Source organism: Phytophthora cinnamomi, assembly GCF_018691715.1.
Source record: "Phytophthora cinnamomi strain GKB4 chromosome Unknown Contig0, whole genome shotgun sequence".
NCBI classification, from domain to species: Eukaryota; Oomycota; class Peronosporomycetes; order Peronosporales; family Peronosporaceae; genus Phytophthora; species Phytophthora cinnamomi.
The window spans coordinates 3,328,602-3,354,282 of NW_027150933.1; the positions used below are offsets into that span (position 1 = coordinate 3,328,602).

Below are 25,681 nucleotides of genomic sequence, written 5' to 3' on the forward strand. Positions count from 1 at the left end.
CTCCGCTACCTCGTTGAGGCCATTGGTCTTAAAGATCGCACCAGTCTTCCTGTACACCACTTTGAGCTCTTTAATATATTGTCCGTAAACGTCAATAGCGGAAGGATTTACTTCTGTTGCGGGGCGTTGTCCTTTCCACTGAAGCCAAAGGCCGGTCTTTCCATACTCTGTTGAGCAAAATCACTGCATTCTTGGATCAAACGTGATTAAGACTCAATGGCCGCCTGTAGACAGCGTTGTTGCAGCCCCGATCTGTTCTTTGCTTATAGCTGCTGCAACGCCATCATTCTCCAAGCCATGACGGATACTGCACATTGAAGCTCCTTGATTTTCTGCATTTGCTCAAGCTCCATCGTCATCAGGGCCAGCACCGCGCTACTCATGAAGCGTCATTTACACGAGGCGAGAGATGGCGGCTCTCGTCAGGTGAATCGTGACCCTGGACCATCATGGCTGCGCGGGAGATGTTCTACGAGCAGCGCGGCGCCACCTTTTGTCGGACGGCGTCCTACGTCTTGTCGAGTTCTGCGAATCAGGTGGCCCCGACAGTTCTGGAGACAGTAGTGTTTGGGTTCATCGTGCACTGGATGTGCGGGTTCGTGAATGCGTTCTGGAACTTCTTCATTTTTTGGCGATCCCGGCACCACGGTCGTCACGCGTTCGCGCTCACAACCGAAAACGCCACGCAGCATGGTGTCGTATCGCCCACAGTGGTGTTCTGGCAGTTTTCAAGGCCCAGCTGCTACAGCACGACGTCTGGGTAGTGAGTGCTTCGACATCATTCGAGCGGCGTCCAGCGCCTCCGCGTTTTCTTTCGGAGGGCCATGCGCCAAGTGCTGCGCGTTGCGCTCCGGCAAGTCATTCTTCGTCATCGGAAGTGATCAATCAGCAGCTTCATGAACGCCGATTTGTCCGACCAGGCTAGCCGAGGATCAGGGTGATTGCCCCCCATGTTGAATACACCGCTTACCCCTTCAGAACGTGCTTCGTCGCCGTGCGCTTCTTGGAAATCAAGCCGCGCATGTTCTTCATCATCTCGTTCGGAGCTCCGACTCGTTGCTACTCTTGCTCTTGACTGCGATTTCGGTCGACACGGACACGTTCTTGAAGTGCATCTCCATTTGCGGGAGGGGTCCAACCAGCGCTCCTTCCACACGGGAGGGCATGTGCTCGTGGAGCTACAGCGGCCCTCGAGCCATAAACATTTTACCGCTGGTTACGTGATCACTCAGCCATTTTTGGCAATGTGTGTGGTGGGGCTTGAGTTTTTTGTCGTAGTGTAAAGTTGTAGATGGCCAAGTTAGCCCACCAAAAACATGTTGACCCGCCCCCAAACAGAATCTGCACCTTTGTCCAATAAACATCACGAATTCTGTGGTCTGATTAGTTAAGGTGGAATGGAAAGAAAACTCTAACCGGCGATACAACCCGCAAACGATAAACAATTCTTTGAGCAATGTCCACTAAACACGAAGATTGGATACTTCTTCTCACTGCCTCGTTTAGGATGACAAAGTGCAATTCATGTATAAGTACTCACCACTTCAACACGAGCTTTCAATAAGGTGAGGTATATTGTGTTACTTATCTTACTTGGATCGAATTCAAACAACAGCACCAGCTTTCAAGCCGCCTGCGACAGGGGAGCCTTTGGCATCAACCTCAGATAATTGTACAGATAACTTCGTAGGATACCAAGAAAGAGAATACTACAAAGTGCACGATGAACACGAATGCATCTCGCATACCTCAAATATAAGTTGAATATCTCAAATATAAGTTGATCGAGCATGAGCAAGAATATTAATCGATCAATTATCCTCGTTCATATTAGGGCAGGCTAATGTGCTGCGACATATCCGTGCCGAAGAGCCCGAAGTGCTTGTCGTATTCCGCGCCAGAGTAGCTCACCGTCTGGTCGTACATCATGAACCAGTACGACTGGCCCTTGCCGCCAGCGAACCCGTACACGTAGTCCCAGAAGTACTGCGTCATCGCACCGATCGAAGGTACGTTGCCAGCATACGTCTCACCGGCGTACGGATAGCCCGTCTCGGTCAGGTGCAGTTTGCTGGGACCGAACTTGGACACCATTTGGCCCCACTGCGCCTCCAGCTTCTTGAGTGATGGCTGTGAGCCCGGCGTGAAGAACGGGTAGATGTTCACACCAATGATGTCGCAGGCATTCGCGAGCGTCCACGCTCCAGGAGCATCAAGCCACTCGTTGATACGCTGAGCGGAGCCCACCGGCGTGTTGCCCACGCAGTTCTTCACTCGGCGAATGTAGCCTGCCAGTTGTTCAGCCGAGTACGTTCCGAAACCGCGGTTCTGAAGATTCTCGTTGCCGACGTAGACGGCCTCGACCGCCCAGGGGTTGCGCGCGTAGCCATCACAAACCGCCTGAATCTCCGCGTCGATACCCTGCGGGTTTCCAAGTTGCACACCAACGGCGACGTGGAGGTTCGCGGCCGCGGCCATATCCACGACATTGATTCCACTGAATCGGGCTTCATACGTGCGGATGCTGGAGAAGTGCTGGGAGACTTGAGCCATGTCTTTGGCGAGTACGTCCCAGTTGACGTACGGGTGGTGCCACGGGGCGTAGCACACTCCCGAGGATAGCTGTCTAGCGTCAGCGGTAGTGGCAGCGAATGCGGCGACGGTGAAAACGGTCGCGGTCAGTGTTGATACCATTGCTGCTTGATTGAGTATTTACTGCTGTCTTGCGTGGTACAAGGATGTTTTCGGAATGAGACTCTGGCTGGTGTTCGAGCTCAGACCAGGAGGGACTCGAGCGCCATGGTTGGCCTAGATCGCATGGCGTGCTGTGCTGTCCGCAGACAGCTTTACGCCATCTGTTCGGAAGCTTACAGACATCCAGTAGCGTGACTCGTTTACAGACCCGGATGTCAAGAATCTAAGCGACAAATGTTAGGTAACACAACTCAAGAACCCATCTATTACGGCAGCGCAAAACAACATTTTGAACTGTGTTGCAAAACGATTGTATTTTTCATGAATTTCAGGAGGAAACTTTTTATCTGGGAAATCATGGCATGCTAATGTGCTGCGACTTGTCCGTGCCGAAAAGGCCAAAGTGCTTCTCGTAGTCCGCACCAGAGTAGCTCACCGTCGTGTCGTACATCATGAACCAGTACGACTGGCTCTTGCCAGGGCACCATCCGTAAACGTAGTCGTACAGGTACTGCGTCATGGCGCCCTTGGACGGAACATTGCCAGCGTAGCTCGAACCAGCGTAAGGCCAGCCAGTCTCGGTGAGGCGAACCTTGCCAGAGCCGAACTTGGACGTCATCTGTCCCCACTGAGCCTCCAGCTTCTTCACGGCTGGCTGCGAACCTGGTGTGAAGAATGGGTGGATGTTGACACCAATAACGTCGCAAGCGTTCGCCAACGTCCAAGCTCCATCAGCACCAAGCCACTCGTTAATGCGCTGGGCCGAGCCGACCGGCGTGTTACCAACGCAGCTCTTCACCCGACGAATGTAGCCAGCGATCTGATCGGCCGAGTAAACGCCGAAGTTGCCGTTCTTGAGGTCCTCGTTGCCGACGTACACGGCCTCAACTGCCCATGCGTTCTTGGCATAGCCATCGCAAACTGCTTGGATCTCGGAGTCGATCCAACGAGGGTCCGTCAGCTGCACGCCCACTGCAATGTGAAGGCCGGCCGCTGCCGCCATGCTAATGGCGTTTACTCCGTTGAATTGAGCTTGGTATGTGCGGATGCTGGAGAAATGCTCGGAGACCTGCTTCATGTCCCCAGCGAGAACATCCCAGTTGACGGTCGGGTGGTGCCACGGGGCGTAGCACACACCGCTGGAGAGCTTACTTGCGTCCACAAACCCGGTGGCGATGCTGGAGGCAGCCGCGACGACGGCCATGTTCAGTAAAGAGACCATCGTGTCGAGCACCGAATTAATTAGCGATGCTTGCTGGGCTTCGGAGGTTTAGAAATGACCTGCGATTGGAGTGGGGGAATGCTTCATGTCTTTGAATTCTGTGGACAGCGAATAGCTGTCAGCGATCAAGCGAAAGACCGATCCTGAAGATGTGCTTGCCACCAGACGTGGATTGTAAGATGTCGTCGCTACAACAACAGGGATTTTGTATGGGCTGCTCGCAAGCCCGGTCTTGGAACGCTGGTTGAACCACATAGCGTTCCAAGATCGAGCTGGTATTTGGTCTTAGTCGTCATCTTCACTTTGCTGTAAGACAGTGGCTAAAGTAAAATATAAAGGAGCTACAGTAACTTCGAAATCAACAAGTACAGACATGTACGTACAGTAGTGGTACAGTGTTTAGTTGTTGTGGCATTCTTGCGTTCCGACCTGCCAAGATTTTCTCAGGGATCCTACAACACTTTGACGGGATAGGCGGCCTATTAGGCCTGCCTCCGCATCTCTGTGAAAATGGCCCACCGCACGAATCCGGATTTGCCCACGATAATCTTGGGTACGCCAATGTTATAGCCTGAGCTTTTTGCTAGAGAGCCGAGGGAGGACGGAGGCTTGATGCTGTGAAGGCTTTCGTGCCACGAAGTCCGTGGGTGGATAGCCAGAGGCTGCATTTTCGCGCGCAGCGTGGCGGGCGCTCATGAAACTGGAACACTACTGGACGGGTTCACTTTGCGTTAGCAAATCGATGCCCAGCAGACGACGCCCCTGGGCGTTCATCACCGTGATGGTAAGCTGCTGCAAAGCGCGACACTTCGTGAGGCCTGAACTCCTGACGCACGCAGATCGCGTGGACGTCGCCATGCCGCCGGTATAACTTACACTGTGCAACCAGCATTTCACCACCCACACCGAATAAAAAACTTCACAGGAGCCACTACGAACAAAGACCCCGTGAGAGAAAAGTCCAAACAAACACCCACAACACCCACTAGGCGAATATGATATATTACTAATACATCATTAGTAATTAGCTATTCGCCTTACAGTACTAATACCGTGTTAGTAAGGCGAAGAGCGAGTTTTTCAGCTTTACTGCGCAGAAATTCTCGGTTGGTCTCAAAGATCACTTTGTGTGCTCCACTTCAAAGGCACTAAAGCGAGTGATTCGTTGCTATTATTTTGAAGATCAAAATTAGGATTTAGACGCGCTCCGACTACCCCTACGAGCAACCAGGTGTTTCAATTCCAAGCCATCTCTTGTTCCAAGGGATTGCAACTTAAGAGTCCTCAATCAGAAACGCGATCAGAAGCGCTCAGATTATCAGAGACCATGGCGACACCTTCCGAGGCCCCGCTCAAGCAGCGCGTGTGGGCCGGCCGCATCCCCGTGGTCTTCTCGCTGGACCCGAATGAAGTGACCACGCTGCATGCGCCGCGGCCGTTCTACGTGAGGCGCTGCTACTCCCTCCTGTCCCCCGTAGGTCCCTACTAACCCACTCTACCGACTCTACCGCCTGCAGGCCATGGTGCCCCGCATGAGCTACCTGGTGTCCCAGACGCGCGACGTGGTCGAGTATTTCCGCGACGCGGCGCCGCCCATGTCGGCCATGCAAGGCGCGTCCATCTGGTTCGAGGCCAATGGACGGCCACTGCACTGGCACCTGCCCTTCGGCCTGCTGCGCGACCTGCTGGGCGGAGACGGCGCCGCCGACCTGCCCTGGGCGCTGACCGTGCACTTCCTGGGCTTCCCGGGCGACGTGCTGCTGCCGTGCGACAACGAGCAGAGCGTCGAGTCGCACTTCATGCACAGCCTCAAGCAGGCCACGTTCCTGCGCATGGGCTCCACGAAAGCCGTCATGGCGCTGCCCGAGGCGCAGCAGACGCAGATCTGGACCAGCATCTCGCAGAGTAAGGAGGACGGATAGTAGGGAGGAGGTGAGGGAGAATGGAGCGTTGCTGACGTTGTGTTGTGTACTGTGGCAGACGACTACGAGGGCTACCGGGAAGCTACGCGAGAGCTGCATTTAGACGGGGGAGTGGACGCCTCCGCGTTGAGGCATCTGCCGCTGCGGGTGCATCTTGACAACGCGCCTGCTATCCAGATGCCCATCGCACCGCTGCAGAATGGTGAGAGACGGCTGTGAAGATACGGAGCGCGTGTGAAAGGTGGATTCACTGACGACCTGCGCTGGTGTTATGGGTTTTTCGTGGTGGCGTGGCTTGTTCAGGCCGCGAGAAGACGCTGCAGGAAGTGCTGCACTACCTCCTGCCAGACCTCTTCCCCTCGGACGTCGTATCCGATACTGACGCGCACCAGTTCCAGCTCGTGGTGCATGGCATCCCCGTTCCGGCGCACGTGTCCATCGTCGAGCTGTACCGGAGCCTCTCGTACGCCGACGGGTTCCTCTACGTCGCCGTGCTGCCTGAGCCCGCCTCGTCCTGATAGAAGAGTCCAAGTACGTAAGTAAAAGTCAACATGACCATGAAGATCGGATGTTGAAGTGGAGTGTAGCCATGATAGTTCGGAAGCAGGGATTAGTAGTACTTTCTAAAATAGTACCGGACGATAATACTACTACCCAATTTTAGACGACATTTAGTAGTACTAATACAGTAAACTGCGGGACTAACTATTAGTACTAGTTCGCTGGACACAACACGCTACTATAGTACTCCAAGAATAATAGTGGCTGACCGAGCAACACGACTCCTCTCCTGCAATTCTAGATTGACTGGTTCTCGCGCGTTCCTAAGCCTCGCCATCGCCAAGACAACGAAATCGAAAAAGAAGAAGATATCTGGTCAATCTACCTGCAACTAGCCTCACTCCGTCCACGCCCTCGTCACCAGTATATCCGGTATCTGATCTCGGCGTTCCCTTGTCGGTTGGGCATTCGCGGAAGCCAGGTACATGTATCCTATCAATGATGTGTGGGAGCAGTTGTGGAGTATTAATTATAGTATTACTACTAATATCAGTACTAGTCTGAGTATCTCCGCCCTGGATAGCTCCGGTACTACTACTACCCACCTTTCACCGCTACTACTAATCCATCCCCGTCCATTCTCAGAAAAAGAAAAAAAAATCCTCAATCGCTAATGGAGGAGGGGGGCGGTGCGCAGGCCCACCTGGCGCCGGACGTGGCGCCGCTGCTGACCGAGACGCGCGCGCACCTGCTGCACAAGCAGCCGGACCGAGCGCGGGCGAGCTTCCTGCGGCTGCCGGAGCTGGAGGCGCGGCGCCGCGGGTACCTGGAGGCGACGCTGCGGGACTTCTACGCCGCCGGGTTGTTCGACGTGCCCGTGCTGCTGACGTTCCTGGAGGGGCTGCCCAGCTGGCACTGGACGCTGGACGGCTGTGCCGTGCTGCGCAGCGTGAGCTCGGCGCTGCGTGCGCCCAGCAGCGACGCCGGCGGCGGCGGCAACGCGCTGCGCGCGCTCGAGGCGAGACAGCGCAAGTTCCCGCAGCTGCCGCTGGCCTTCTTCCTGCTCAAGCTCATGAGCCACCTGGAGGGCAGTGCTCGCGTGCGTGCCGAGAGCTACTGGTACGCGTGGGTGAGCCCCACGCTGCGTGCGGTGGCCAGCGGCCAGCCGCTGGAGCTCAAGATCCTCTCAAGGACCGGCCGCAGCGAGTACAGGCAGGGAGATGCCAGCCAGGAGGAGCTGCTGTACGCTCCTGGCAATGCCGGCACCTTCGACAACGACAGACGCAACGCACTGTGCTGGGTGGGGGACGGAGACGAACAGCAGCGCTGGCCCAGCGACAAGGACCGCGCCAAGGCCCAGTGGAGGATGATCCCCGTGGACGTGCACACGGACACGTTCATGCTGCAGAGCGTGCGCTTCGAGGAGTATCTGTACTCGGCGGACTACGCCAAGTTCAAGAAGGACGCGAGGGGCAAGACCCGCAGCCGCGTCTTCACGTGGCGGAAAACCGCCGAGTCCCCCGGGCCCGCCGGCAAGTGGCAGCTCGTGGCGCTCAGCGGAGAGGAGAGGGACGTGTTCGCGCTGTACAACCCGTACCAGCGCGAGTTTTTGTACGCCCCCACGGCGGATTTGATGGACAGTAAGCGGCGCCACGTGCTGACGAGGGCAGCGCCCGATGGGACGCGGGAGGCGTCGAATACTGAAGGTGGAGCAATGTGGTGCGCGTGGCGCATCGCCCCGGCACAGCAGTCGCCCATGGAGAAAGGGGTGGAGGCGTTCTTCGCCAAGAAATACCCCGTGGCGGTGGACCAGTTGACGCTGGCGTTGAACGACCTTCCGGACAACACAGAGCACGTCAAGTGCTTCGCATACCGCATGACGGCGAATTTGAGGTTGCGGAGATTCGACTTGGTTGCCCCCGATTTTCAGGCGATTCAAGCGCTAGGTGGTGACAAAGCTGCGATCTTTCACGGGCTCGCACATTTGTGGGAAGAGAATGCGAGTTATCTTGCGTCTATGGCGCACTCCTCCCCAGATCTCCAGATCCAGGCTATCGAGATCTCGACCTCGCCGGATAATCCGTTTTTCATGCGCCACCAGCTTGCAAAAGGCGACGATTATTTTGTCCGGCGCGACTTCCAGGCTGCCATTGTTTGCTACCAGGAAGCTGCGACCTGTAATCCTACCATTGCTTCGACGTCGTCTGAAGGAAGTAATCTGGAAGACCCCGAGACTACACGGCAGCGCGTTCGAGCTTACCTCTCGTGCGCAAAATGTTTTTATGCCCTCGAAGAGTCCGAAAATGCTTGGCAGTACCTGAGTATAGCTCACGATATTGCCGGTGTGTCCGTCGAAGGGGAGGCTGCTATTCTACTTTGGAAGGGCAAGTGCAAGCGTGTTCAGAAAGCGTACGACGAGTCGCTGTTACTGTTAGAGAAGGCGTTTGACCGCGCAAGTGCAGCTTCAGCAGCGTCGGCGTGCTTGCCGTCGTCGGCAGCAGGTGCACCCATGTCTGCAGCAGTACTGAAGCGTTCGATTCTGATGGAGATGAAGGTCGTGGGGCTGCTGCGCCAGGGAGTCTACGACACATTGCTCTCTACGGATGGGGGCGCTACAGCGGATCGCACAGCTGAGTCGGATGGTGTGAACGGCACCAGCGAAAACGGCGGGGTGGTGTCTGGAGGCGACGCCGAGAAAACGCTGACGCAGATGATGGAGATCTTCCACTGCCCGCTGAGCTTGGAGCTGATGGACGAGCCGGTCACGACCCCTGACGGTAACACGTACGAGCGGTCCATGATCGAGCAGCACCTGGAGGTCAACGGCTGCTTCGACCCGTTGACGCGGGCGCCGCTGACCAAGTCGCAGCTCCACCCGAACCGCGCGCTCAAGCAGCTCATGGAGACGCTGCTGAGCGACCATCGTTTGGGCCTGCTGTTGGCCTCCTGCTCGACCTAGAAAAAAAATCCTTAACGAAGAAGAAGATCAATAACTATGTCTCAAACGTGCATTGATTGTTATTGGTAATACACGACACAGCGTAGGGCGCATTGTAAAAACTCAGTCACGGTTGAAGCTGCCGGCGGAAGTTGCCGTGCCCGGGCGTAAGCAACGCCAGCACTTCAAGGTATACACGGCGAGTGATCAAGCCTGACTCGTGACTCCTGAGTCAGGACTCCTGAGTCGATCGATGTAAGGCGATGTGACGCTCGGAAACTCATGTGCGGTGCCTCAGACTTCAACGCGGCTGGATTTGTGTCCAGCCAAAGCTGCTTGGAGTTGAGCGGCGCGATCTCTAGTCGGACAGCTCGAGTGCCTACCAGCGAAATGCGGGGCAGCTCCGTCGCCTCGCGCGATCGTCGGGGCATCAAATCCATTCCCGATGCAGTCACAGACGGGGATTCATGCACGTTAGCTACTGCCTCCGTCACAGCCCGCATCGATATGCAGGTTGTCCAGGACCTGCCATTGCCGAGTTCTCTTTTAGGCATTGCAGTTGCCCCGCCTGCTATTGCAATACGACAGCCACTCATTCCGCTCTCGTGCTGCTATTCTTCCAGGGGCTCACTTGCGGCTGCCAGGCCGCACTTGAAGGCAGGGAGCAAACCAGATTCGGCGAGTGTCAAAGTCGACCAAAGTCGATAACGGGCGTCCATCTCACCCACGTACTCGCTCTCGCAGATGTCCACCCATCACGCAAACCCTCCTCAACCCGCTTCAACGCCGCCACCATCCAAACCACTACCTCAGCACATCTCCATACTACACGCCACCTCATATCACATACCTTTGCGACTTTTATCTTCCCCCACTCTTCCAGTATCGCAGGAAGACAAATCATGTATCGGCTCTCGCGGGGTCGGCGCCCATCAGTATCCAATCAAAGCGCCATTCACGCTTCTTCTCCATCGAGCGCAGGCAGGTCCCTCCTTCGAGCCTCATGCAGTCGCCCCCGGGCCCCCTGGCCAGCGCCGCCGCCGTGTGCCGCTCGCAGCTGCACCTGGCGGCGCTGCCGCACGTGGCCGAGGCCATCAGCGGCTTCCTGGACTGCTCCGTGCACTGGTCGCTGGCCGCGGCCTGCGGCTTCGCCTGCGATCACGGCGCGCTGCGGCTCGTGCAGCGCGTGGCGGCGCACGAGGCGCTCGCCGTGGCTCGAGCGCGCCGCACGCTGGCCAGACTCAACGAGGACGCGATTCCCGACGCTACACGCGACGCCGCGCTCGTGCTGCGGCGCCAGCAAGACCCGTTCTTCCGGCAGCAGCAGTTCACGCTGGGCATGGCGCGTGCCGCCGCCAGAGGCGACACGGGCGTGATGCAGTGGCTGGCACGTGAATTCCCGGGCTGCTACGTGACGCGAGCGGTGGAGGAGGCTGCAAGGAGCGGCCAGCTGGCGGCGCTGCAGTGGCTGCACATCCGCGACGCCGGCGGCGGGCTCGCCGTGTGCTGGGGCGCCAAGGAGCTCTTCTACGCGGGGCAGAATGGCCATCTGCATGTGGTGGAGTGGCTGCAGGCACACACGCACCCGACGCCCACGCACATGTTCTTCGTGACGCTGGAGGAGGCAGCCAAGAATGGGGACTTGGCCATGGTCAAGTGGCTCTGCGACGTGCGCGGAGAGTGGTCGCCCTACGCGGCCGTGCTGGCCGCCAGCGGCGGACACCTGCACGTGCTGCAGTGGCTGAGAGGCAACATCTTCAGCTCGTCTCCGGCGGCTTCTATGGACGACGCCGCGGCCAACGGACACTTCGAGGTGCTCCGGTGGATGCAGAATAATGGCGGCTATGCTACCCCCGCGGCCATGAACAAGGCCGCGGGGAATGGATACTTGGGGATTGTCAAGTGGCTGCACAAGACACGCAGGGAAGGATGCACCGCGGCCGCCATGGACGCCGCGGCTGCTAATGGACACCTGCAGATTGTGCAGTGGCTGCAGAGCCATCGACGGGAAGGATGCACCAAGTCGGCCATGGACGAGGCGGCCACGCACGGACACTTGAGCATCGTGCAGTGGCTGCACCTGAAGAGGAAGGAGGGCTGCACCACCCGCGCGATGGACGGCGCAGCTATGAACGGACGTTTGCAGGTGGTGCAGTGGCTGCACCAGCATCGGAAAGAAGGCTGCACGACGGCCGCCATGGACGGCGCCGCGCGCGCGAACCACCTCGAGGTGGTCAAGTGGCTGCAGAAGAGCCGGGAAGAAGGGTGCACTCTGGCGGCGATGAACCTGGCAGCTCGTAACGGACACTTGGAGGTCGTGCAATGGCTGCATGCCAATCGAAAGGAGGGCTGCACGACCGATGCGATGGATCAAGCAGCAGCACATGGTCATTTGCGTGTGGTGCAATGGCTTCACGGCAACCGCAAGGAAGGGTGCACGTCTAATGCAATGGATCGTGCTGCTGCTGCAGGTCACTTGGATGTTGTGCAGTGGCTGCACACGCACCGAACCGAGGGCTGTACGATAGCTGCGATGGATAATGCGGCTGGCAGAGGTCATCTGAAGGTGGTTCAGTGGCTGCATGCGAACCGAAATGAAGGTTGTACAGGTGCTGCGATGGATCGGGCCGCGGGAAATGGCCACTTCGCAGTTCTGCTGTTTTTGCAAAGCGAGCGGTCAGAAGGCTGCACGTCGAAAGCGTTTGTGAACGCGACCTCGGCAGATGAACTGGAGATTTTGCAGTGGTTGTTTGAGCACTACCGCAGCCAGTTCGGACATGACCGTCTACAGCTCTTCGCTGTGGGCAAGTTTTACACTCTTCAGTGGCTCAAGCAGGAATCTATCCTCGAAGACTTACCCGAGAGTGAGCGCCACTATGATTAACTGTTTCTAGTCGGTAAGTAAGGGCATGTAGGTAGTCTATTTATTTGTTAGGAAGTTTTATCAAAGTGACACAATAGCAGCACAGAGTTGGAAAACTTTATCACCAAGTACGCCTTCATCTCGTGGCCACAAACTTTCGGTTGACCAGTAATTGCCATAGCGACCTCATCCACCAACACTTGTTGATGCACGGCAAAGCGCACGTGAAAACTTCGGAAATTGAGTTCAACACTCAGCGGGCCAACGAGTTTTCGTGTTCAAATCGGATGTTGAACACGGAGATCGCGTGTATCCCCATCTCCTAGGACGGCTCGAAAGAGATTCGCGCGTCGAAATGGACAATCGTTTCGGAACGTTAGCAATCGCCCAAACACTTTATTCCAGCTTGAAACCATCTTTTGACAGCTTGTTTACCGAGTTTTTGGCATATCGAGTTGGCAAGGCTTCATGAATGTTTTCCCCTCTTCATTCCCTGTACGTAACGGAACACTGTCTGCAGTGTCTAGCCGGTACCAAGGTTTCCCACAGGACCAACAGTGTTGGCATTCGTGTCGGTGTTGGACCAACACCGACACGAATGCATCCAAAGGAAAGCATATCGCGAGATGCAATGCCAATTATTGGGCGCCGTGTCTATAGAAATTGCAAAATTTTGTAGGAAAGCAAATCGGGAGCTGTAAATGTAGCCAGGTACGACGCCATTTTGACGCTACAGCGCTCCGATTCGAACGAATTTTGTCACACGTACGCGGCAGTTAACAAGACAGACAGTCAGTGGGTGCTCGGTCTGTTGCGGACCATTCTGCTTCCGATTTATCATGATTACTTTCTATTTTCGATACATGTATTGTGATTCCCGACCAAATTTGCTCGCGACCCGCTGCCATATGTCAAATCAAACCCGTACCTAGTGGGGATTTTACTGGATCTAATCGGATCCTATAGCCAATGCAAGTGTACCACGGCGGGGGTTTATTGAACCAATCGCTCATCGGAATTTTGAATAGAACCTACAATAGCATACAGACGTGCACCTATAATTCGATAGGTCGGTCCAAATTTAAAATCACATTTGATAATTTATTGAGAGCTTTTATGACTCGAAAAGGGGACGAATCTATATCGATTAGTTGAAATTATGCGTTTATATCGGTGTCGAATTAGAGGTGCACTACTGTACCACCTGGCTGCCTTCCTATCTACGCATTTTCACTTGTACGATTCAAGTCGCTTATAAACGCGACTGATTCTCTCCGCTCTCAACGTCCACCTTGGGAATTGACATCGCTTTTCGCCTTCTGCTTGAGCCACCGCAGTGTGTAAAACTTATCAAAAGCGTACAGCTGGAGCGGCTCTTGCCCAAACTCCTTCTGGTAGTGCTCGAACAGCCACTGCAGGATCGTGACCTCGTCCGAAGTAGTAGCGTTCACGAAGGCCCTCGATGTACAGCCCTCAGACCGCTCGTTGTGCAAAAACAACATCACTTCGAAGTGACCACCTGCCGCGGCTTCGTCCATCGCGGCACTTGTACACCCCTCTCCGCGGTTCATCTGCAACCATTGGACCACCTTGAGATGACCTTTAGCTGCAGCGCTTTCCATCGCAGCTGTCGTGCAGCCTTCGCGTCGATTTACATGCAGCCACTGCACAACTTCGAGATGACCCGCTCCCGCCGCTTGATCCATGGCACTCGTCGTGCATCCTTCCTTGCGGTGCTCGTGCAGCCACTCCACGGCCTGTAGATGGCCACGCGCCGCCGCCTGATCCATCGCGTCGGTGGTGCATCCCTCATCGCGTTGTGAGTGGAGCCACTGCACTATTCTCAAATGACCATTGGAAGCTGCATCGTTCATAGCAACGGTAGTGCAGCCCTCACTGCGGTTCTTCTGCAACCACTCCACCACGTCCAGGTGGTTCATCCGAGCCGCACCATCCATCGCTTCAGTAGAGCAGCCTTCTTTTCTATGCTGGTGCAACCACTGCACAACTTCCAGCTTGCCATGAGCAGCAGCGCCATCCATAGCTTGCGTCGTACAGCCCTCGTTACGGTTTAGATGCAGCCACTGGACGATTTCCAAATGACCCTGTGTGGCTGCCTCATCCATCGCAGCTTTGGTGCAACCCTCGCGTCTTTGAGAATGCAACCACTGAACCATTTCAAGATGTCCGTTAGCTGCAGCTGAATCCATCGCTGCTGTCGTGCACCCTTCGTCCCTGTTCTGGTGCAGCCATTCCACGACCGAGAGATTACCGTTGCCTGCGGCTTTGTTCATCGCCGCAGGGGTGGTATAGCCCGAGTTAGCCTGAAGCCACCGCAGAACGTCGAGGTGGCCATTTGCAGCGGCATCGTCCATCGACGCCAACGGCATGGGGTTGAAGACGTTGCCTCTCAACCACTGGAGCACGTCCAAATGACCCTCACTAGCTGCTAGAACGGAAGCGTACGAAGACTGCTCGCCGCGCACTTCGCACAGCCACTTGACCATGGCCAAGTCCCCATTCTTCACTGCCTCCTCCAGCGTCACGAAGAACATATGCGTCGGCGTAGGGTTCATGTGTTCCTGCAGCCACTCCACGACGTGTAGATGCCCGTTTTGACCAGCGTAGAATAGCTCCCTCGATCCCCAAAACACATCTAGTGGAGGCTGTACCGCTGGGTTGGGGTGGTGGAGCCATTTGAGGACATGCAAGTGACCGTTCTTCGCCGCTTCTTCGACCGCTAGCGTCACATAGCAACCTGGAAATTGCCCTACGAGCCATTGCATCAGTCTCAAGTCACCTCTTGCAGCCGCACGCGCGAGACTAAGTGTGAAGTATCGCTGTCGATAGAACACGTCCTCTCGCTTTCGTAGAGTCAAAGCTGCGTTCATGTCGTGAGGAATAGTCGTTCCTGATGACTTCGCTTCAGTCTTCGCTCTCGTCTCCTTCGCTATGATCTTCGCAGCTCTTTCAGCTTCGACTGCTTCGTGTAGCATCACGCGCTGTACTAGACGCGATGCTCCGTCTTGAAAGTTGAATCCGCAGGCGTCGGGGAGAGACCATCGCACTGAGTGGTCTACGAACTCACTAATTGTGTCCATTGCGCGGGGAAGAGCTGCGACGCGACAGTGCAAGCTGCAGACAACGGCGACGGATGTCACCGGGTCGGGGGGATGAACCATAGGAGTTCAAACCTGCTGAGGGGGCAAAGATCAAAACTGTAAATGCGGGTGGACAGCGCGTTATGTTGAGGCTGAGTTCTTTTTGGCAAGTGACACGGGTGGGTGAGCGGCGACGGAGTAACAGGCTTGATCAAGGAGAGGTGGATAACCGATCAAGATTTGAGGCCCCCAGAACATGAAGCACGAGGGAATTTCACACGAAAAAAGACAAGCTTGATATGTGTGGCACGTCAACAAACGATAAAAACACCTGGAACGACGGGAAATTCATGTTTGCAATGAATTTGAGTGGAGCGGAGTGTTGTTAATTAAGAAAACGCTTTCAACGACCCCAGTTTGGAATTCTACCGAAAAGAACGCTTGACTCATTTCCCCTGCTATAGCCCGCGCCCCGCACGCCGGTTCATGTATTGTACGTTGCAATGATCCAACGTTTAGTTATAGTAGGGGCACCAAAATTTATCTAAAGCGCATTGTTTCCTGCAGTCTCGCTCTCTTGTGTTTTTGCCACGTAAACTTTTTTGTAGATCCTTCCGCCATATAATCAGAGTTTGTCGTTCCTGAATACTACCTATACGCGTAAAATACATGTCGAACACTGCAGTTAAAAAACGCAGCTTGTCCATTTTTACTGCGATTCTAGAGTCAAATCGTGCCACATCACGTCAATTATCCTCCCTGTTCAATGGCGAAAATCTCCAGCAACATATGTTGTACAAACGTGAAATTTTCATTCGAAGAGCCGTATTTCCATACAGCTTGGCAGCCGCACGAATCAATCCCGCATTTTTCGTATCCTATCGGGGCGAGAGCGACAGGAAGCATGGACGCTTCGAGTGGGTTGCAAGTTTTTTCTTTCGTCAGGGCACCGTACTCTGCATTTTTCAGCTGGCTAACTTGGCAAAGTTGTATTTGATCTCGTATTTGCGTAACCCAATTCCAGGTGAGAATGAAAACATTTGTAAAGGGCAGTGAACGTGCATTCTACATCTATATATTTCGCGCACTGCCAAAGTTCTAAGCTCAATCTCAATCTTGTAACTTTCACCGATGTTCGTCATTCAGCACGCACCTAACCTCGCGTTTAACAATTCTAGGTCGGAAATAAACAAAGTCAACAAAGCTTACAACACCTGGACGGTGCTGGCTATTTTGTAGTAATACCCCCTGTGCGGCCTTGTTGCTGTAACGCGCAAGCCCCACCTTTGCGGGACTGACACTTTTTATGTCAGTGTCCGGTGCCGTACAACTTTGTCGAGTTATACTTAAGTACAGCGCTAGCTTCACCTTCAGGGTTGTGCAATGCCATAAGACTCCAAACTGAATCAGACGCGCCGTAGCATTATTCGAAATTTCCTTATTTCTTCTCGAGAGATTGAAAGTTGATTCGTTGGAGGCTTCGCATCGGAGTCGATGTGTATAGCTTAACCCACAATGTGAACAAACGCGAGCGAACAAAAATAAAGCAGGTACTTCCAAAGTAGTTTTCAATCATAAACACTCGCAATCTTACGAATGACATCACACTGTCCAGCCAGCAAGAACCTCAGTTGAGTTTATCCATCACTTTCTCCATCAAGGACATGAGTCTGTCTTGCATGTTCATGGCTTTTTCCTGCATGTCCAAAGCTCGCTTTTGGAGCTCAATCGTCTGTCGCTGAAGGTCTTGTTGCTCACTAAACCTGGCGTGCTCGTACTCACGCTCCTCTCTCTGGCGCTCACTTTGCTCCGCCACGAAACGATGCAGAATGGTTTCAAGTTCCAGCTTCTGCCTTTTCCACACGGACCCCGAAATTTCATCCGTTTCCTCTTCTGTTGATGGTTGAACAACGTGAGTGGCAGTTGGAGTTGAGAACACCTCCATGGTCTGCACTGAAAACTCATGAGTATTTGGAGGTGATGAGGTTTGCGCCGTTGACAACGTTCGGGAAATTGGTGTTGTCTTTGGCGTTTGGGTCGACGTGGCAATAACGTCTCGCGTTTGAGAAAGGTTGGTGACTGAGGAAGGTGAAATGTTACTTGGAGTAGCCCCCACCGCATGGCTTTGAGGCGGCATGGCAGATTCGGTCACAAGAGTGGTAGATTCCGGATGATTCGTTCCAGCACGATCGTCGCGACATTGATCGTCTTCGAATTCAGATCCTGGCTCAAAACATTGGTCATCGTTACTGGTCTGGTCTTGTTGGTCTTCACCGTCCAACTTGTGGCAGTAATCGCGCAAAAGCCTTTGCTTCTCCGACAACTGTGTTGGATTTGTTTCCCAACTGCTTGACTCCTTTCGGTACGTGTCCACCAGCAGTCGAAGATGAGTTCGTAGTGTGTGAGCATTGACATCCAAGCCCTGACTTGTAAGGGAAGCTGTAATGTCCTTCCAAAAAGGATTTCTAGCTCCAGAGATAGTTTGGTCGGCGAGCAGTGCATTCAGCAACAACACATCGTGCCAGTCCTGGAAAAAGAACCGTCTTTTGCGATATTTCCTGCCACTTTCAGGGGTGGACTGCACCAGCGCAGTTGGAGTTGGCGTTGATTCCGACTCTGGCGGCGGTGGTAGAGGTGTTTGTTGTGGTGACACTGTTGGAACAGTGGACTCTTCCTCAGATTCAGAATCCGCCGAGTTTGCACCTGGAAGAAGAGTACTGCCCTGAAGGATTCGGGGTCTTGGAGTAGCTCCAGTCTTCTGCTGCTCACATTGAGCTTGTGCCTTTGTGTACTGGTCCAATAACAGCTCCACCTCCGTGAAATCTGCAACATGAGGTATGTCATATCTCAACTCATATCATATCATATGATAAATTAAAAATATAAACAAGAAAAAAGCTGTCATACCGGCTGCCTGGTTTCCCTGCACGACTCCGTCCTGGAAATTCTCGACGAGGCGCTTCAGTCGGCAACGCAGCGAGTGGGTAGATGCCAGGATTCCCTGACGGTTCAGTGACGCCGTCACAACTTCCCACGCGGCTGAGCGGTGACCGCGCGTCGACGATAAAAGAGACTTGCGGTTGATCAACAGCGTCTGTAGCAGCAGCAGGTCGTCGCCCTCGCGGAAAAAGTAGCGCCGCTTGCGCGCCTTGGGCGGCGCATGAGTTGCGCTGCTCATATCGCGAATTCGGAAATAACGGGAAGTTCAAGTCATATTCTCAGATGTTTTTTTTTCTTCATTCTATTTCCCTCTCAACACTCACGACACAACTCGCTGTGATTATTCAACGAGGCAACCATACGCGTCATTTGTTTCTGCTTCAGCTGAACTTCAGCTGCCGTATTGAAGAAGTCTCTCGGCAGCATAATATATGTACAATGCTGTGGCCTCGGTCGGCCCTTTCAAATCCGTTTGCGTCCCTTTGCGCCCGGACTATTTCACAAATATTTGCTTTAGTATCAAGAAATAGCCCATGGATACATGTGATACCGACCCCCACAACTCAGGTCATTTCGATCCTTCGACGGAAGTCATGGAGACCGCCAAAGCGAAGGTGCCTGGACTGCTGGAAGCTTGCAGATCGGGCCACGTAGAATCTGTGCAATCACTTCTTGCTACTGGTGCGAACATCGCCCTGTCCGATGCAAACGGTGACACGCCACTGCACGCTGCATCTGAGAATGGACACGCCACTGTGGTGGAGCTGCTGCTGCGCGTGGGATCACCTATCGACCAATCGAACGCCAACGGTTGGACGGCGCTCATGCAGGCTGCGTCCAGTGGGTACGCAGCGGTGGCGCAAATGTTGTTAAAACACGGAGCAAAAGTTGATAAAGCGAGTTCAAATGGGAGGACGGCGTTGCATTTCGCCAGTGAAAACGGATATCTCGACGTTGTTCGGGTGCTTATCGGATCTGGCGCGTCGATAAATGTACAGGACGTCGGAGAGAGTAGTGCGTTGATGTTGGCGTGTTCGAATGGGAGCGGTGACGTGGTGGAGCTTCTACTGGAGAGTAGAGCGGCTGTCGACTTGGTCGACAGGTTTCGCTGGACGGCGCTGATGCGCGCGTCGAAAGAAGGACATACAGAAGTGGTGTCTGCGTTGTTGCGTCGTGGGGCTCGGATTGACAAGCAGAGCTCAAGCGGGGGGACTGCGTTGTCTATTGCAACTGCAAACGGATATTTGGAGACGGCTCGTGCTCTCATCGACCAAGGCGCGGCGATTGATGTGCAGGACATTTTTGGCCGGAGCGCGCTGATACGGGCTTGCTTCCTGGGCAATGCTTCTGTGGCGGAGTTCCTACTGGACCACGGAGCGTCCGTAGATTTGGTGGACGAGGATGGGTTGACGGCTCTAACGATTGCATCGGAACAAGGATACACGGACGTGGTGCGCGTGTTGTTGAGGAACGCAGGGAGAATTGACAAGCGACTCTCGAGCACAGCGTTGCAACCTGAAGGTGCGAGTGTATCGGCGACGAAGAGTGGCTACTCCGATGAGATGCTGCAACCCAATGGTTTTGGAATCGATGGCTTAATGAAAGCTATTGAGAGAGGTCACACGAGTCTGGTGAGGTTGCTTTTAAGTCACGGTATAAGCATCGACTCACGCGGTCACAATGGAGTAACAGCACTCAACATGGCCTGTGAGTATAACTGGCTGAGGATCGTTGTGATGCTGGTAAACGATGGGGCCGACATTGAACTGGCTGATGATGACGGTTATTGTCCTCTGATCACTGCAGCGCAGCTAGGCCATGCTGACGTTGTCCAGTTCTTGGTTTCGAGGGGAGCTAATGTCAATGCGCGCTTACCGAGTGGGAGTACAGCTTTGCATACAGCTGTGTGGTACAAACGGCTGGATGTTGTGCGAATCCTTCTCGACAACGGGGCAGACATTAATCTCCGCGGAGACTTTCAGAACTGGCCTGCATTGACGGTTGCTTATTTCAGTGGCTACATTGAGTTTTCACAGCTAATCTACGAACACACGGGGCCAATTTTCGACTCCACGGAACAGGAACCTTCAATTTACGCTGTTTCAGCCAACTGTTCTCTTAATTACTCGATTGACGAGAAGCATCGCAACGGGGACACAGCGCTGCGAGTTGCTTGCGAACAAGGAGATTTGAAAAAGGTGAAGCAGTTGCTAAAGTATCATGATGACGTTGATAAAGCCGACACCAGAGGCCGGACCCCACTCATGTCAGCTGCGGAGCGTGGTCACGCTGAAGTGGTAAAGCTACTGCTTGAAGAAAGGGCCAGACTGAATGTAGTGAATAATAACGGACATTCTCCGTTGTTGATCGCATGCCTACAGGGATACGAAGACATCGCATTAATTATGATTCGATCCGGTGCTGTCATCGCCTTCCAAAGTCCTAATGGAGACCATGCGTTAATGGCAGCTTCTAAGGGCGGCCACACCGCTATCGTCGAGTTGCTTTTGGACAACGGAGCGTCCGTCGATTTGGCAGACATCAACAACCGAACACCACTTATGGCTGCGTCGATAGCAGGTCACACGGAAGTGGTACACGTCCTGTTAAAGCGTGGAGCACGAATTGACGAGCAAAACTCGGATGGAAGTACCGCTTTGCATATTGCCAGTAAAAACGGGCACCTTGATATCACCCGTGAGCTCATCGAGAGTGGCGCACGGATTGATTCACAGGACGGTAATGGATGGAGCGCGGTAATGTTGGCTAGTTTGCAAGGAAATGTGGCTGTTGTAGAATTGCTATTAGCCAACGAAGCGTCCGTCGATTTAGTCGACGAGGATGGCTGGACAGCCTTGATGAACGCCGTGCTAGAATGCCACACGGAAGTGGTGCAAGTGCTGTTGAGATATCGTGCAGAACCTAACAAGCAGGGCTCGGATGGAAGGACGGCTTTACATATTGCGAGTGAATACGGACATCTCGACGTCGCTCGTGCGCTCATCGAAGCTGGTGCATCGATACATTTACAGGATAATGATGGATTGAGTCCGTTAGTGTTGGCTTGTTCGGAAGACAATGTTGCTGTGGTGAAGCTTCTATTGGATAATGGAGCGTCCGCCGAGTTGGTAGATAATACTAGCTGGATGGTCTTGATGCCCGCATACACGGAAGAGGTGCGCGGGTTGTTGATGATGTTTATATCGGGCTCAGCATAAACGATTGAAGTGAGCAAGGTTCAAAATGACAAATTTCTCGTGATATCAAGCATTCCCTTCCTTCATTATTCTCGGCGTTATCGATATCTTCAGTCTCTTCCTCTTCGACGATTAATCGGATTGCTTTATCATTTGCGCACGTTATAGACACAATGGTGAGCGTTATTCGTGCTCAAATAAATGCACTGGCGTCAAAAGGATACCAAACAAAAGCAGGAGTGGCGATCTTGCGGAGAATCGCTCACCGCACTACACAAGCCAACATGGAGGCAGCGACAGGATGCGCCGATTGAGCAAAGCCGACTGGGCTGCTTGAAGGTTGAGGGTCGGGGGCATACTTGTGGGGCATCTTCGCGGCCTGGCTAGGAATCGTGGCACTCTTGCTCCAGTATTGCTCGCGCTCGTACATGATTGCACTCGCCGTGTAGTTTCCAAGAACCGATTCGTCACACCATTGAGAGTTTTCCTTCAAGAAAGCACAATACGCTGGAGCTGCTTTGAATACGGCTTACTCCACCTGCTGCTTTTCCTTTATGAGGTTCCTCTAGTGCACACTCATTTTGAATGTCACCTTTTTCATATTTTTTAAAATAACCGGTATTAAACTACCGGTACATTATCAACCTGCTGATCTGTACCGAATTCACGGTATAACGTACGTCAGAGGTCTGCTGGACGTTTGCATGATATGTGTCATTCCCCCCTATCGTGATAAAATGCTGCGGACAGCGTTGAAGCTGCACCCACCTGCACGTACGAATATCATTCGTGTCACCTTGTCCGGACGCCCTACGTGCCTCCCTTCCACGTTGCATCCTTCTCCACGCTCGCCTCTGTCCATCCGCGCCAAGCACCAGAACAGTCGAGTGCAGCGCCAAACTCAACTGAGCCGCAGCCAGCCCGAAAGCTCCAGCTCCAGCTCTAGCTCCGGTGACTCGGTGGTCTTCGGCCTCATCGCCGCCAACGTGCTGGTCACCACCGGCTGGCTGAAGGCGGAGTCGTCGCGGTCGTCGCAGGGCAAGAAGCTCCTGCTCAGGCACTTCACCACGTCCAGGGTGCACCTCCAGCTGGGACTGTACCACACGCTGCTCACGGCTGCCTTCAGCCAGGCCTCGCTGGGCCACCTGGGTGCCAATATGCTGGGGCTCTACTTCTTCGGACGGCAGGTGGCCCACGTGCTGGGGCCACGTCGCTTCCTCGGCCTGTACGTGGCCAGCGGCGTGCTGTCCACGACCGCGGCGGTGCTCGAGCAGCACCTAAACCACCGCGTGGCGATCAACCTGGGCGCCAGCGGCGCCGTGAACGCCGTCACGGCCATGGGCGTGCTGCTGTTCCCGCACGGGACGCTGCTGCTCTTCGGCGTGGTGCCCATGCCCGCGTGGCTGGGGGGCTCAATGTTTATATTCAAGGACGCGTACGCCTTCGCCACGGACAAGAAGGACGGCATCGGACATGTCGCGCACCTCAGCGGTGCGCTCGTCGGGGGACTCTACTTCTACTTTCTGCGGCGCCGTGGCATCCGCAACTTCCCCTTCGGACGATTCTGAGGTAAATGTAGGAGCTTGTACAAGACGAAGATTCGATGAAAGTACCGGAATATAAAACTTGCGCCGGTAGAAGGTCATTGACAGCCCCACAAGTGTGTTCGAGCTTGACTCACTACATCTCTACAACTCATCCATCCTGCAAGAGCTCCAGCTTCTGTTGCTTTTCGGTTGTCAACCTCAATTCAAGTTTCCTCAAGAGTTTGGCCGTTGCTGCTCCAAGGTGGCTGATCGACAATTCATTGCTGTTAGAGATCGGATGAGGCATTAATTTCCAACATCCAAATGGGTATGCCGCTGTGGTGGTTTCGTGGGAATTTAGTCATCTTGGCGTGGCGCGGAATGTCGTGGCTAGTGGTGCGGAGATTGAACTAAGAAATGAGGAAGACTACACACCACTGATGTTTTCCACGAAGGAGGGCCACGCCAATGTGGAATTACTGCTGGGTTGGTGCATCCGTTGATGCGGCAGACAAAGTGAACATCACACCGCTCATATTTGCTGCGATGGTAGGGCATTCTAATACGGTGCGAATGCTACTGGAAAGTGAAACGAATATGATACGTGTGGTCGACCGACACCTCTGATATTGTCAAGTCAGTGTGATTCATCACACACACCGCACGATAGATAGACTCTGATGGCGGCACCCCGTACTGGTTGCCGCTATGTCCGGTCTTGTTGCAGTGGTCCAGTTGCTTCTGGAAAATGGCATGCCGGTCGACGTAGCCAACAATTATGGAACGACCCCACTCACGAGTGCGTCCGCGCACGGCTACGGCGATGCTTTTACTGTGATCAATCTGCCCCTCGGTGTATGGCTGGAAGGATATTTGTGTGTGGTGTCACTGTAGTGGTGGAAGTGAATGAAAGTTTACTAAATGCTGGTGAACATGGCTGATACGCGTTGCGTTAACGAGCAATAAGAGCCTCAGTGGCAGACTACATGTATTTGAACCACGAAGCAAGCTCTGGGCAACAACCCAAGGAAGGCTCTTGTCCTTGACGGAGGTCATGAACAGCTCAACTGAGCAGCATGTGATGGGTACGCTCGTTGATATATCACGCACTTCTACCATGTGTCGTTGCGCCATAATGGCAGTGAAATGGCACTGCTACTCCAGTGCGGCTGGAACGAAGGACAAGAGGTAGGGTACAAGACGGAGGGTTCAAGCCAGAATACATTTACGCTACAGGCTCTGCGCTCTGCAGTTGTAGCAATGCTGCAAGGTCGCTTCAATCGCCTTGGAGCTTCTCCAAGGTGATATTGTGGCTACAACCAGTGTCCATCCTGCTGAGACGGTACCATGTCAATGGCTACAACATCGAGATGGTGGTCGGATGTTGCGCTGGACTCGCTCAGTCAAGAACTTGCGCTGTCGTCGAACAACGATCGGGAAATCGAAATGGCGGCAGATCTTCTCGACGCTTGCAAAAACGGGCAGGGTGACGTCGCTCGAGCTCTGATTGAGAATGGGGCGGCAGTGGACATTCGCGACGAAAATGAGAGCACGCCGTTGATCTGGGCCGCCAGGAATGGCGACCTGGCGACAGTCAAGCTATTGCTCGAACACGGAGCTTCTGTCACCGTTGTGAACGCCAGGGGTGGCACTCCACTCATGAATGGAGCTTGGGGTGGGGACGTCTCAGTGGTGGAGACGCTCTTGAAGGCGGGGGCAGAGGTGGACCACAGACATCCGACCGGGATGACAGCACTGGGCATCGCAAGCGAACACGGTCACGTGGACGCGGTTCGATGCCTCCTTGAGCACGGGGCGGAGATTGATGTGCAGAACCAAAATGCCATGACTCCACTGATGTGGGCCGCCAAGAATGGCCACACGTTGGTGGTTCAGCTGCTAGTGGAGCATGGTGCATCGGTTAATTCATTGAACAACGAACACTGGACTGCACTAATGCAGGCTTCGCAGGGTGGACACTAGGACGTGGTAGCTCTGCTGCTAGAGCGTGGAGCAAATGTTGATAAACAGACAGTCAAGGGGGTTTCGGCCTTACATATTGCATGCGAACACGGACGCGTGGATGTCGTTCGAGTTCTCCTGGAACATGGTGCGCCGATCGACCCGACGGATGAAGATGATGGAGATACGCCACTGATGCGGGCAGTGGACACCGGCCACTTGGCTGTTGCTAACTTGTTACTGGAGCAAGGTGCTGCGATCGACCATGTGAATCACGAAAGCATAACAGCTCTAGTGCGTGCATCGATGACGAATGATGTTAAAGCAGTTCAATGGTTGCTGGAAAGGGGAGCAGAATTCGATAAAAAGATTTCCGGGGCTGACTTGACTGCATTGGGATATGCCTCGCTGTCCGGATCGCTGGAGTCTGCTCGAGCTCTAGTTCGAGGTGGTGCCGCAGTTGACGTGCCTGACATAGAAGGCTTCAGCCCGCTAATCCACGCCGCCAGAAGAGGCCACATTGATGTTGTTCGGTTTCTTCTGGATAATGGAGCGCGAATCGACTGGGAGAGCAATGAAGGCTTGATGGCGTTGCACGGTGCGTCCGTACACGGGCGTGTTGACGTGGTAAAACTATTGCTGCAGAAGGGAGCGTGTGTGAATAAACCTTGCTCGAGGGGGAATACTTGTCTGCTAGCAGCGAGTCAGTTTGGGCATGTGGACGTGGTTCGGATACTCCTTGAAAATGGCGCGGATGTGGACTTAATAAGCGACGAGCGCTATACTTCCTTAATGTGGGCGGCTCAGAACGGACA

The 25,681-nt window shown here is 54.1% G+C and overlaps 8 protein-coding genes across 9 annotated transcripts; 5 read left to right on the forward strand and 3 right to left on the reverse strand.

The window, feature by feature from the left end:
• Positions 1-3,049: 3,049 nt before the first annotated feature.
• IUM83_02136 (glycosyl hydrolase family 17-like protein) lies at positions 3,050-3,916 on the reverse strand (the record flags this gene model as incomplete). Its single annotated transcript, XM_067926035.1, has 1 exon — positions 3,050-3,916. The coding sequence occupies one exon, from the start codon at positions 3,914-3,916 to the stop codon at positions 3,050-3,052; it is 867 nt and encodes a 288-aa protein (XP_067800604.1).
• Positions 3,917-5,243: 1,327 nt separating this feature from the next.
• Positions 5,244-6,356, forward strand: IUM83_02137 (Autophagy protein 5; the record flags this gene model as incomplete). The annotated part of the gene is made up of 4 exons (XM_067926036.1): positions 5,244-5,360; positions 5,434-5,821; positions 5,897-6,040; positions 6,142-6,356. 4 exons carry the CDS (start codon positions 5,244-5,246, stop codon positions 6,354-6,356), a joined length of 864 nt encoding a protein of 287 aa, XP_067800760.1.
• A 656-nt stretch (positions 6,357-7,012) lies between these two features.
• IUM83_02138 (stip1 homology and u-box containing protein e3 ubiquitin protein ligase) lies at positions 7,013-9,298 on the forward strand (the record flags this gene model as incomplete). Its single annotated transcript, XM_067926037.1, has 2 exons — positions 7,013-8,285; positions 8,634-9,298. The coding sequence occupies 2 exons, from the start codon at positions 7,013-7,015 to the stop codon at positions 9,296-9,298; spliced, it is 1,938 nt and encodes a 645-aa protein (XP_067800758.1).
• A 982-nt stretch (positions 9,299-10,280) lies between these two features.
• IUM83_02139 (uncharacterized protein) lies at positions 10,281-12,161 on the forward strand (the record flags this gene model as incomplete). 2 transcript variants are annotated; one of them, XM_067926039.1, is made up of 2 exons in its annotated part: positions 10,281-11,006; positions 12,048-12,161. In XM_067926039.1, the coding sequence occupies 2 exons, from the start codon at positions 10,281-10,283 to the stop codon at positions 12,159-12,161; spliced, it is 840 nt and encodes a 279-aa protein (XP_067800891.1). The 2 variants fall into 2 exon arrangements, with proteins under 2 accessions (XP_067800891.1, XP_067800890.1); XM_067926038.1 differs by having other exon boundaries at positions 10,281-10,946.
• Positions 12,162-13,420: 1,259 nt separating this feature from the next.
• IUM83_02140 (Ankyrin repeat-containing protein) lies at positions 13,421-14,695 on the reverse strand (the record flags this gene model as incomplete). The annotated part of the gene is made up of 1 exon (XM_067926040.1): positions 13,421-14,695. One exon carries the CDS (start codon positions 14,693-14,695, stop codon positions 13,421-13,423), a length of 1,275 nt encoding a protein of 424 aa, XP_067801000.1.
• A 2,173-nt stretch (positions 14,696-16,868) lies between these two features.
• IUM83_02141 (uncharacterized protein) lies at positions 16,869-18,419 on the reverse strand (the record flags this gene model as incomplete). Its single annotated transcript, XM_067926041.1, has 3 exons — positions 16,869-17,134; positions 17,945-18,064; positions 18,149-18,419. 3 exons carry the CDS (start codon positions 18,417-18,419, stop codon positions 16,869-16,871), a joined length of 657 nt encoding a protein of 218 aa, XP_067801027.1.
• A 355-nt stretch (positions 18,420-18,774) lies between these two features.
• On the forward strand, positions 18,775-22,946 carry IUM83_02142 (putative serine protease family S54; the record flags this gene model as incomplete). The annotated part of the gene is made up of 2 exons (XM_067926042.1): positions 18,775-19,702; positions 22,129-22,946. 2 exons carry the CDS (start codon positions 18,775-18,777, stop codon positions 22,944-22,946), a joined length of 1,746 nt encoding a protein of 581 aa, XP_067801028.1.
• A 1,305-nt stretch (positions 22,947-24,251) lies between these two features.
• IUM83_02143 (ankyrin repeat, PH and SEC7 domain containing protein secG-like) lies at positions 24,252-24,887 on the forward strand (the record flags this gene model as incomplete). The annotated part of the gene is made up of 1 exon (XM_067926043.1): positions 24,252-24,887. The coding sequence occupies one exon, from the start codon at positions 24,252-24,254 to the stop codon at positions 24,885-24,887; it is 636 nt and encodes a 211-aa protein (XP_067801001.1).
• Positions 24,888-25,681: the final 794 nt, after the last annotated feature.